Source organism: Coregonus clupeaformis, chromosome 21 (genome assembly GCF_020615455.1).
Source record: "Coregonus clupeaformis isolate EN_2021a chromosome 21, ASM2061545v1, whole genome shotgun sequence".
Taxonomy (NCBI): Eukaryota; Metazoa; Chordata; class Actinopteri; order Salmoniformes; family Salmonidae; genus Coregonus; species Coregonus clupeaformis.
Window position 1 is genome coordinate 37,619,088 of NC_059212.1, and position 13,280 is coordinate 37,632,367.

The following is a 13,280-nucleotide window of genomic DNA, read 5'->3' on the forward strand; positions in this document are numbered from 1 at the left end:
GGTGTCCTTTGACAGCTCTTTGGTCTTGGCCATAGTGGAGTTTGGAGTGTGACTGTTTGAGGTTGTGGACAGGTGTCTTTTATACTGATAACAAGTTCAAACAGGTGCCATTAATACAGGTAACGAGTGGAGGACAGAGGAGCCTCTTAAAGAAGAAGTTACAGGTCTGTGAGAGCCAGAAATCCTGCTTGTTTGTAGGTGATCAACTACTTATTTTCCACCATAATTTGCAAATAAATTCTTTAAAAATCCTACAATGTGATTTTCTGGAAAAAATTTCCTCAATTTTTCTGTCATAGTTGACGTGTACCTATGATGAAAATTACAGGCCTCTCTCATCTTTTTAAGTGGGAGAACTTGCACAATTGGTGGCTGACTAAATACTTTTTTCCCCCACTGTATTTCCCTCAGAGAACACAGACCCACAAAGAATTCGAAAACAAATCCAATTTTGATAAACTTCCATATCTATTGGGTGAAATACCACAGTGTGCAATCAGAGCAGCAATATTTGTGAGCTGTTGCCACAAGAAAAGGGCAACCAGTGAAGAACAAACACCATTGTAAATACAACCCATATTTATGTTTATTTATTTTCCCTTTTGTACTTCAACTATACTGAACAAAAATATAAACGCAACATGCAACAATTTCAATAATTTTACTAAGTTACCGTTCATCTAAGGAAATCAGTCAATTGAAATAAATTCATTAGGCCCTAATCTATGGATTTCACATGACTGGGCAGGGGCGCAGCCATGGGGGGGAGCCTGGGAGGGCATAGGCCCACCCACTTGGGAACCATGCCCACCCACCTGGGAGCCAGGCCCAGCCAATCAGAATGAGTTTTTCCCCACAAAAGGGCTTTATTACAGACAGAAATACTCCTCAATTTCATCAGCTGTCCGGGTGGTCAGACGATCCCGCAGGTGAAGAAGCCAGATGTGGAGTTCCTGGACTGGCGTGGATACACGTGGTCTGTGGTTATGAGGCCGGTTAGACGTGCTGCCAAATCCTCTAAAACGATGTTGGAGACGGCTTATGGTAAAGAAATGAACAGTAAATTATCTGGCGACAGCTCTGGTGGACATTCCTACAGTCAGCATGCCAATTGCACACTCCCTCAAAACTTGAGACATCTGTGGCATTGTGTTGTCTGACAAAACTGCACATTTTAGTGGCCTTTTATTGTCCCCAGCACAAGGTGCACCTGTGTAATGATCATGCTGTGTAATCAGCTTCTTGATATGCCACACCTGTCACGTGGATGGATTATCTTGGCAAAGGAGAAATGCTCACTAAACAAATGTGTGCACACAATCTGAGAGAAATAAGCTTTTTGTGCGTATGGAACATTTCTGGGATCTTTTATTTCAGCTTATGAAACATGGAACCAACACTTTACATGTTGCGCTTATATTGTTCAGTATATTTGCACATCGTTACAACACTGAGAGAGTGACAGAGAGAGAGAGAGAGAGAGAGAGAGAGAGAGAGAGAGAGAGAGAGCGACAGAGAGAGAGAGAGAGACAGGGAGACAGCGAGAGAGCGAGAGAGAGAGAGAGAGAGAGAGAGAGAGAGAGAGAGAGAGAGAGAGAGAGAGAGAGAGAGAGAGAGAGCGCGACCAAACGAGGGAGAGAGACAGGGAGACAGCGAGAGAGCGAGAGAGAGAGAGAGAGAGAGAGAGAGAGAGAGAGAGAGAGAGAGAGAGAAAGACAGGGAGAGAGAAAGACAGGGAGAGAGAAAGACAGGGAGAGACAGGAGGGGCATCAATATGGGTTAGTGGGTGTAAGAAAAGCAAGCTGTTATATTGGTCATCTCATGCTGTGTTTGGGGTTGGCCCTTTTGTAGTATTTCATATGACACAATCTAACTTCCCATCTAGTACAGTAGGCTATGTGAGTGAGTGAGTGAGTGAGTGAGTCTCTCTGCCTCCTCCCTTTGCTTCTCCCCTCTCTCTCTCTCTCTCTCTCTCTCTCTCTCTCTCTCTCTCTCTCTCTCTCTCTCTCTCTCTCTCTCTCTCTCTCTCTCTCTCTCTCTCTCTCTCTCTCTCTCTCTCTCTCTCTCTCTCTCTCTCTCTCTCTCTCTCTCTCTCTCTCTCTCTCTCTCTCTCCCCCTCTCTCTATCTCTCGCTCTCTCTCTCTCCCTCCCTCTCTCCCTCCCTCTTTCTATCTGTATGGGTAGTGGGCTGGAAAGCAGAGGAGCAGAATTACATTGTTTTATCTAACATTATGCTTCACTCTACACTGCTGCCACTTGGCAATGACCTACAACAAGCACAGCCACACACAGCCACACACACACACACACACAAACACAGGTAAACATGTCCACACACACACACACTCACACACAGGCAGGTATATAAAAGGCAGGAACAACAGGAGTACCCATACAAAGCAGGTGCAAACCTCACTCCATCCCTCCCTCTCTCATCCCTCCCCTCCAACCTCTCCCTATCCCTCCCTCTCTCATCCCTCCCTCTCTCATCCCTCCCCTCCAACCTCACTCCATCCCTCCCCTCCAACCTCTCCCTATCCCTCCCTCTCTCATCCCTCCCTCTCTCATCCCTCCCCTCCAACCTCACTCCATCCCTCCCTCTCTCATCCCTCCCCTCCAACCTCTCCCCATCCCACCATCCCTCTTTCTCTCTCCCCATCCCCCCTCTCTCTCTCTCTCTCTCTCTCTCATCCCTCCCTCATCCTTTTCCTCCAGCTCTTTTTTTCTTGTCTGCTTTCTCTCGCTATCTGATTCACTCTTCAGTTTCTCTCTCTCTCTCTCTCTCTCTCTCTCTCTCTCTCTCTCTCTGTCATTCCTTCCCTCTCCTCTCCCTTTCACCCTCCCCAATCTCTCTTCCCCTCCCCCTCTCTTCCCCTTTCTCTCTCTCTCTCGCTCTCTCCATACATGTCTCACTGAGTGAACAGCCTGAAGCTGTCTACATGGCTCTGTTCACTGCTGTTTGTACAGTCCTCTCTCTTTCTCTCTCACTCCCCATTCTCTCTCTCTCACTCGTTTCTCTCTCTTACTCCTTTCTCTCTACTCTCCTCTATCCTCTTTCTCATTCTCCGCAATCTGAAAGGAATTGGCAACTCCCAGAGGTATTTGGGGAAAAGCTTTCACACCATCTCTCATTCCATATAAAACCCTGGCAGTATTCAGGCGGTGGAGTACTCACCCCAGGTAGGGTTTTCTGCTCATGCAATGCATTCTGGGCTTTGATGGCAGACTCCCTGGCACAGTAGGTGAGAAACGCACAACCTGTCAATCAAAACAGACCAACAAGGGTTAGTCACACACTCACAGACACACACATGAATGCAGCTTGCTCACATAAGTGCCCTCTCTCTCTCTCTCTCTCTCTCTCTCTCTCTCTCTCTCTCTCTCACACACACACACACACACGTTCCGATGTTCTGCAAAAATAATCCCTATTTTCGTTTGCATCATGACACTGCGATGGCGCGGGGATAAACGCTATGTTATGCGCGCAGCTGGGGCAAACTGTAAACATTGGCGTGTAATAATTAGGGCAAGAAAAAAAGTGTTGGGAAGTGTAACGAGCCTTTAGCTGTGAGACCAACTTGCATTTTACTTATATGAACTCATATGAACATGCTAGTCCTACGCACTAAAAGAGAGAAGACATCGAGATGAGAAGAACCCCAATGTAGTGGGTGCGTGTAACCAAAATAAAACAGATATGCTATTATTATGGGGAAATTACAGTCATAATGTTAAGCCTATATCCAACCTTATTCTGCAAGTCATATGGGCTTTTCAGTACAAGGTGCGTAGGCTAACACATTATTGCATTACAGACATCACGAAAGAGAATAGATGATGAGAGTCAATCTATCACAAAAAGGAACACAAATTGAATGACTATTGCGTGTCATACGGATGACAATTACATCTTAATAATACAGTAGCCTAATTACAATGTAACGACCATCTGTAAGGGAATGCGCAGGGGCGACATAAACGCTACCTTTATGCATGCCTGTGTATCGGTCTTTCAGAACAGACAATTCGTGGATTTTCCCAAACTGCTCGAAGAGAGGTTTCAGGTCTTTTTCATCGAGGTTCCGCGGTATCTGTCCAATGAAGAGCTTGATGGCGTCCTGGTCTTTCATGGCGCCGCTGTCTGTGTGCATGGAGACGATTTCGGGACCGTTCATGGGCTTCGGAACCGGGCTGTGATCGAGCTGATGCTGATGAGGGATAAGTAAGAGCGGCTGCTGTAGAAGCAGGTTGACGTGGGCGGGATGAGGCGGCTGCTGCTGATGCCTTCTGCTTTCACTCTGTGTAAATCTGGCCATGCTGAGCGGGGAGTAGGTTGGAGGAGAGTGACAACACACACTGAGACACGCACACACACTAGTAGGCTACTGAGAAAGAGAGAGCGATGCACTCAGATGGAAACACACACGGGCTTGTTCTGTCCCAATTCCCAAATGGCACCTGTCTTCTTCACGCTCTGGTTTGGTGGAAGGAGTGGGTTGAAGAGTGTTCGAGAAACGTTGGTGGTTGAGCGACACATGCTGGAGATGATGATGAACTGCACCTGTGATCAGCCTCTGATTTCATCAGAAGTGCTCTTAGTTTTTCACCCCTTTAACTATTTCATTATTATGAGTTATTTAGAAAAACACTTCTACACTGTTTTTCATCTATGTTTTATTTCCCTTTAGTACATTTTTTGTGTGTGAAATACATCGAGAAGTGTAAATGCTCTTTGAATAAAGTTGGATGAAATTTAAACAGGTTGATATCATATCCCAATAGAAGGCTTCCTTTCCTTGCCTGCTTTCATCTGAGAGGATTTGACAGAGATATCACTTGACCAAGAATAGAAACAACCTTTATAGTCACCCACCTTCACCCATCCGTGGTAGCCTAATAGGGGTTAGGCGATGAGAGGAAAGGAAACTATGCCATTAACTTCATTGCAGTAACCAGAATTGGTGGTTCTTGAGTGACTCCTTGAGGTGGATATTTGGAGGTACAATTGTGATTAAAACTACTACAGTATAGGAAGGCAATTCGGTAACATTATACGATACTAAGTTAAACTATACAGTATAATATATACTATACTAACTGTGCAGTATACAGAGCCTCCACCCTCCAGACTTTCTCTTGTCTAATTTATTTAAACACCACTGATCTCAAAAGACTTGACAGATAGTAGAACCATGTAGGCAACTTATCCTATAAATGATTGAATGATGGATAGATTGATTAGTTGATTGATTAATTAATTGATGAAGCCTTAAAAAGGCACAAACATAAAAAAAAAAAGATGACTGTACTGTTAGCGACACTTTTCATACGAATGAAGGTACCCCCCTGCACAAATCGAAAGCAAACATGGATTCCATGGCATGTTTTTGCTTTGCACACACACCTGTCTGTGTTTCACACCTGTTAGCTAAACATCCTCGCAATATTGGTTCCATGCTGCCACAGAGATTTATTTGGGGAGGGGGTGGTAGCATCTAACAAATCTATTTAATACTTTCTTGTGCACTTTTCGCTGATGTAAGGAAAGCTGATTTAATAACAACTGTCTACCAACTATGGATACATTTCAATGTGGTTACCATATGCTGCTAAACAAGTACAGCACAGGAGGTTGGTGGCACCTAAATTGGGGAGGACGGGCTCGTGGTACTGTCTGAATCAGTGGAATGGTATATCAAGTACATCAAACACATGCTTTCCACGTGTTTGATGCCATTCCATTCGCTCTCTTCCAGACATTATTATGAGCCGTCCTCCCTTCAGCTAACCCCACTGAAGTACAGTCAGTGGGGTAGTGGAGGGTAGATGCAAGCAAATGCAGGTTATGTATGCCCCTTTTTTATTTTGCACGACAGTTTACCTACTTATAGGGAGCATTTCTAATTATTATGAATTTTGCTATCATTTAAAGTCATATTACTCACTTTAGAAATGTTAATGCCAGCTCATGGTTGTCACGAGTTACCAAGCCACCAAGTCATAAACCCCGCCTCCCATATGGAAAAGTAATATATGGCAATATATGTATATTACTTATATGTTGTATATGGGCATATATGGTGGAAGCATATATGCCCATATATGCTTATATATGTATCCACACATATAAGCACATATAAGTACATACAGTGCCTTGCAAAAGTATTCATCCCCCTTGGAGTTTTTCCTATTTTGTTGCATTTCAACCTGTAATTTAAATGGATTTTTATTTGGATTTCATGTAATGGACATTAACAAAATAGTTGAAATTGGTGAAGTGAAATGAAAAAAAAAAAACGGAAAAGTGGTGCGTGCATATGTATTCACCCCCTTTGCTATGAAGCCCCTAAATAAGATCTGGTGCAACCAATTCACTTCAGAAGTCACATAATTAGTTAAATAAAGTCCACCTGTGTGCAATCTAAGTGTCACATGATCTGTCACATGATCCCAGTTCCCAGATACACCTGTTCTGAAAGGCCCCAGAGTCTGCAACACCACTAAGCAAGGGGCACCACCAAGCAAGCGGCACCGTGAAGACCAAGGAGCTCTCCAAAGTTGTGGAGAAGTACAGATCAGGGTTGGGTTATAAAAACAAATCAGAAACTTTGAACATCCCATGGAGCACCATTCAATCCGTTATTAAAAAATTGAAAGAATATGGCACGACAACAAACCTGCCAAGAGAGGGCCGCCCACCAAAACTCACAGACCAGGCAAGGAGGGCATTAATCAGAAAGGCAACAAAGAGACCAAAGATAACCCTGAGGGAGCTGCAAAGCTCCACAGCGGAGATTGGAGTATCTGTCCATAGGACCACTTTAAGCCATACACTCCACAGAGCTGGGCTTTACGGAAGAGTGGCCAGAAAAAAGCCATTACTTAAAGAACAGAATAAGCAAACACGTTTGGTGTTCGCCAAAAGACATGTGGGAGACTCCCCAAACATATGGAAGAAGGTACTCTGGTCAGATGAGACTAAAATTGAGCTTTTTGGCCATCAAGGAAAATGCTATGTCTGGCGCAAACCCAACACCTCTCATCACCCAGAGAACACCATCCCCACAGTGAAGCATGGTGTTGGCAGCATCACGCTGTGGGGATGTTTTTCATCGGCAGGGACTGGTAAACTGGTCAGAATTGAAGGAATGATGGATGGCGCTAAATACAGGGAAATTCTTGAGGGAAACCTTTCAGTCTTCCAGAGATTTGAGACTGGGACGGAGGTTCACCTTCCAGCAGGACAATGACCCTAAGCATACTGCTAAAGCAACACTCGAGTGGTTTAAGGGGAAACATTTAAATGTCTTGGAATGGCCTAGTCAAAGCCCAGACCTCAATCCAATTGAGAATATGTGGTATGACTTAAAGTGAATAGTTATGCACGCTCAAGTTTTCTGTTTTTTGTCTTATTTCTTGTTTGTTTCACAATATAAAATATTTTGCATCCTCAAAGTGGTAGGCATGTTGTGTAAATCAAATGATGTAAACCCCCCAAAAAATCAATTTTAATTCCAGGTTGTAAGGCAACAAAATAGGAAAAATGCCAAGGGGGGTGAATACTTTTGCAAGCCACTGTATATGTTAAAATATACAAGAATTGTCAGTTTTCATATATGTGACTGTAGCTCAGTTGGTAGAGCATGGCGCTTGCAACGCCAGGGTTGTGGGTTCAATTCCCACGGGGGGACAGTATGGAAAATGTATGCACTCACTAACTGTAAGTCGCTTTGGATAAGAGCGTCTACTAAAATGTTATTTACACATAAACTATATATACAAAAGTATGTGGACACCCCTTCAAATTAGTGGATTCGGCTATATCAACAATTTTCCTTCCTCATGATGCCATCTATTTTGTGAAGTGCACCAGTCCTTCCTGCAGCAAAGCACCCCCACAGCATGATGCTGCCACCCCTGTGCTTCAAGGTTGGGATGGTGTTCTTCAGCTTGCAAGCGTTCCCCTTTTTCCTCCAAACATAACGATGGTCATTATGGCCAAACAGTTATATTTTTGTTTCATCAGACCAGAGGACATTTCTCCAAAAAGTACGATCTTTGTCCCCATGTGCAGTTGCAAACCGTACTCTGGCTTTTTTATGGCGGTTTTGGAGCAGTGGCTTCTTCCTTGCTGAGCGGCCTTTCAAGTTATGTCGATATAGGACTCGTTTTACTGTGGATATAGATACTTTTGTACCTGTTTCCTCCAGCATTTTCACAAGGTCCTTTGCTGTTGTTCTAGGATTGATTTGCACTTTTCGCACCAAAGTACGTTAATCTCTAGGAGACAGAACGCGTCTCCTTCCTGAGCGGTATGACGGCTGCGTGGTCTCATGGTGTTTATACTTGCGTACTATTGTTTGTACAGATGAAGGTGGTACCTTCAGGCGTTTGGACAATGCTCCCAAGGATGAACCAGACTTGTGGAGGTCTACAATTCATTTTCTGAGGTCTTGGCTGATTGATTTTCCCATGATGTCAAGCAAAGAGGCACTGAGTTTGAAGGTAGGCCTTGAAATACATCCACAGGTACACCTCCAATTGATTCAAATGATGTCAATTAGCCTATCAGAAGCTTCTAAAGCCATGACATCATTTTCTGGAATTTTCCAAGCTGTTTAAAGGCACAGTCAACTTAGTGTATGTAAACTTCAGACTTCAACTGTGCGTATAATACCGGAACATTATTTCAGTAATACTTGTAGTCTTGGTAATAAAACATTAGAACAAACGACACAAAACACTAAAAGAAATGTAATTTAATCCTATTTATTGAATTTTCTTCTCTCATCGCTTCTCGTCAGCCATTTTACGGTTAAGCTGTTCCCACTTGTCCCTTTGTTGCACCCGGGAAGTGCTTCCTGACAGCATCTTTGGAGGGAAAGCAACATAACAGTTAGGGGTTGGGGGTCCTAAATATTTATGTGAACAGCTTATCAGATTCAATTTAATAAGAAATCTTTGACCATTAAGCCCTATGTGCAATGATTGATTTGTAAATTCAATTAAGGGATAGTTAACTTTTTTACAGTTAATAGCCAGTAAGATGGTTCCTTACCCTGAAAGTAGTCTATGGGCCAGGAGAAACTGTAATCCATGGTTCAGAGTTGTTTAAAAAAGCCACTATTTACTTGGAGGGGATTTGGCCACAAACATTGAACTTTGTCGAATTGCCCCCATCACCCACAGTTTTTTTTCTTAGCCATCAGACTATAAAGGTGTAAAACAGGCGAACTATCTCTTTAACATCTTGAATTTATTAAATTTGACCCCAACCCTGTTATGGGATATTGATTTTGAAAGTGATACTGAGAGATATTTGGAGATTATTGGTTGTTCTTCTATTTATCCAGAGTCAGATGAACTCATGAATACCATTTTTATGTCTCTTTGTGCAGTTTGGAGATCATTGAAGTTTGCATGCCATGAGTCATAAGTAATATTATTTTTTAAATATCATGACAATACTGTTAAATGCTCATTTGCAATCGATTAACATAAACCTGCTCACCAGTTATTGTGGTCACTTTTTCAGGATCCAATCTGTCCTTCTCCCCATCTTCTTCACTTTTACCTTTGTCACCTGGAACTGTTTAAATGAAATAAATTAAATGTGTCATAAATAATTATCCAATGTCATAATGACACAGCCAGATATTAAAATTTGAGTTAGGTCTGAAAATAATGACTCTGGCTCATCTGTTCAACGCTACAAATAATACATACATATACTAACTGTACCTCAGCCATTGTCGCATAGAATTAGAATATGTAGAACGGACATTCCCATCTGAAACATTGTTGGTTTGGGTGAACAGCAAGTAGCCTCTTTTCACAGGCGATGTATCTCTGACACAACGGCTGTTATCCTTATATGTGCATTCTGAGATGGAGACCCCCCAATTATCATGTCATTGGATCTTCTTCGAACTATTGAGCCTGAGAAAGCTCCTCCCTCACCCCCAAGGAAGAGGCCCTCCTAGCCATGATCTAAGGGCCTATGCCCCTTCTAGTAATTATAATTCTATGGTCTATACAATCTCTGTACATACAGTACCAGTCAAAAGTTTGGACACACCTACTCTAGGGTTTTTCTTAGTTTTTACTATTTTCTACATTGTAGAATAATAGTGAAGACATCAAAATATATTTAATATTTTAAATTCTTCAAAGTAACCACCCTTTGCCTTGACAGCTTTGCACACTCTTGGCATTCTCTCAACCAGATTCATGAGGAATGCTTTTCCAACAGTCTTGAAGGAGTTCCCACATATGCTGAGCACTTGTTGGCTGCTTTTCCTTCACTCTGCGGTCCAACTCATCCCAAACCATCTCAATTGAGGTGAGACCTCCACAAGTCTGGTTCATCCTTGGGAGCAATTTCCGAACGCCTGAAGGTACCACGTTCATCTGTACAAATAATAGTACGCAAGTATAAACACCATGAGACCACGCAGCCGCCATACCGCTCAGGAAGGAGACGCGTTCTGTCTCCTAGAGAATAACGTACCTTGGTGCGAAAAGTGCAAATCAATCCCAGAACAACAGCAAAGGACCTTGTGAAGATGCTGGAGGAAACAGGTACAAAAGTATTTATATCCACAGTAAAACGAGTCCTATATCGACATAACCTGAAAGCCCACTCAGCAAGGAAGAAGCCACTGCTCCAAAACCGCCATAAAAAAGCTAGACTACGGTTTGCAACTGCACATGGGGACAAAGACCGTACTTCTTGGAGAAATGACCTCTGGTCTGATTAAACTAAAATAGAACTGTTTGGCCATAATGACCATCATAATGTTTGGAGGAAAAAGGGGGACGCTTGCAAGCCGAAGAACACCATCCCAACCATGAAGCGCAGGGGTGACAGCATCATGCTGTGGGGGTGCTTTGCTGCAGGAGAGACTGGTGCACTTCACAAAATAGATGGCATCATGAGGAAGGAAAATTATGTGGATATGTTGAAGCAACATCTCGAGACATCAGTCAGGAAGTTAAAGCTTGGTCGCAAATGGGTCTTCCAAATGGACAAAGACCCCAAGCACACTTCCAAAGTTGTGGCAAAATGGCTTAAGGACAACAAAGTCAAGTTATTGGAGTGGCCATCACAAAGCCCTGACCTCAATCCTATAGAAAATGTGTGGGCAGAACTGAAAAAGCGTGTGCGAGCAAGGAGGCCTACAAACCTGACTCAGTTACACCAGCTCTGTCAGGAGGAATGGGCCAAAGTTCACCCAACTAATTGTGGGAAGCTTGTGGAAGGCTACCCGAAACATTTGACCCAAGTTAAACAATTTAAAGGCAATGCTACCAAATACTAATTGAGTGTATGTAAACTTCTGACCCACTGGGAATGTGAAATAAATAAAAGCTGAAAGAAATCATTCTTCCGACTTCAACTGTATAACACTTGGGTGGGGAGATGTCAGTGCCTAGACCATAAAAACGGGGTAGAAAAGAAACCTCAATATTACCTCAGAGGAGCTGTAAATCAACAAATTCTAACCAGAATATTTTTTCACGCCATTTTTTCTTATGTTACGTTATTCTATGGGCTAGCATTGCTTAGCCGTAAACCCAGTCATCTCTATGTCAAGATCGCTAACAGTTTTCACTCGATACATTTTCACATTTAAACTTTTCATTTTAGTCATTTAGCAGAGCTCTACCAACTGAGCTACACAGGGCACGATTTCAACATAAAAGGTAAGCATCACTCCATTTCGACTAACATTTTCTATAGATAATGTGGTTATGTACACACATACCTGTTTAAGAGAACAAAGAAAAAAGTACTTTAACTATTTGCATCTCGCTACAACACTGTACATAGCCATAATATGACATTTGAAATGTCTCTATTACTTTGAAACTTTTGTGAGCGTAATGTTTACTGTTAATTTTTGATTGTTTATTTCACTTTTGTTCATTACCTATTTCAGTTGCTTTGGCAATTTAAACATATGTTTCCCATGCTGTCACAGTGCGTAGTTAAGGGACAGTAGACGGAGCGCTCGTGGAGGCAAAACTTTTCTGTTTAGCCTCAGCCCAAACTTTATCGCCATTACCAGTTGTTGTCCTAGCTCTCTCTAATAACACCTGTGATTGTCTCCTGAGTGGCGCAGTGGTCTAAGGTGCCGCATCACAGTGCTAACTGTGCCACTAGAGATCCTGGTTCGAATCCAGGCTCTGTCGCAGCCGACCGGGAGACTCATGGGCGGCACACAATTGGCCCAGCGTCGTCCAGGGTAGGGGAGGGAATGGCCGGCAGGGATGTAGCTCAGTTGATAGAGCATGGCGTTTGCAACGCCAGGGTTGTGGGTTCGATTCCCATGGGGGGCCAGTATAAAAATATGTATTCACTAACTGTAAGTTGCTCTGGATAAGAGCGTCTGTAAAATGTGATTGCTTTATGCCTCTCTCCCATGTAAATATGCCTTGCCTATTGCTGTTCCAGTTAGTTCTTATTATACAATTTCACTGTAGAACCCCAAGTCCCTCTCAAACTGCCTCATAGTTCCTTTGTTCCAGCCCCATACACGCCGAGACCGGCTCAATCGGTGCCTCCAGTGATGCTATCTCTTTCATTGTTACCCAACGCTTAGGTTTACCTCCACTGTACTCATATCCTTCCATATCCTTGTCTGTACATAATGTCCTGAATCTTTTCTACAATGCCCGGAAATCAACCCCCTTTATTCTCTGTACCCAACGCACTAGAAGACCAGTTCTTAAAGCATTTAGCCGTATCCTTATTCTAGTCCTCCTCTGTTCCTCTGGTGATGTAGAGGCTAACCCAGGCCCTGCAGCCCCCAGTATCACTCCTACTCCCCAGGAGCTATCATTTGTTGACTTCTGTAACCGTAAAAGCCTTGGTTTTCTGCATGTTAACATCAGAAGCCTCCTTCCTAAGTTTGAGATTTTTTTATTTTTTTTTATTTCACCTTTATTTAACCAGGTAAGCCAGTTGAGAACAGGTTCTCATTTACAACTGCGACCTGGCCAAGACAAAGCAAAGTAGTGCAACAAAAACAACACAGAGTTACATATGGGGTAAAAAAAACATAAAGTCAGAAATACAACAGAAAATATATATACAGTGTGTGCAAATGTAGCAAGTTATGGAGGTAAGGCAATAAATAGGCTATAGTGCAGAATAATTACAATAGTATTAACACTGGAATGCTAGATGTGCAAGAGATTATGTGCAAATAGAGATACTGGGGTGCAAAAGAGCAAATTAAATAACAATATAGGGATGAGGTAGTTGGGTGGGC

The 13,280-nt window shown here is 42.8% G+C and overlaps 1 protein-coding gene across 4 annotated transcripts in view; it reads right to left on the minus strand.

Moving 5' to 3' along the window:
* The window catches only part of LOC121535530 (CUGBP Elav-like family member 5), a 60,268-nt gene extending 55,835 nt beyond the window's left edge, over positions 1–4,433 (minus strand). For all 4 annotated transcript variants that reach the window (XM_041842694.2, XM_041842693.2, XM_041842691.2 and 1 more), the window contains exons 1-2: positions 3,989–4,433; positions 3,176–3,258 (exon numbers count right to left, since the gene is read on the minus strand). In XM_041842694.2, coding sequence (XP_041698628.1) covers positions 3,176–3,258; positions 3,989–4,319 — 414 coding nt within the window. In that variant the 5' untranslated portion in view covers positions 4,320–4,433. The remainder of the gene's footprint in view (positions 1–3,175; positions 3,259–3,988) is intronic.
* Positions 4,434–13,280: the final 8,847 nt, after the last annotated feature.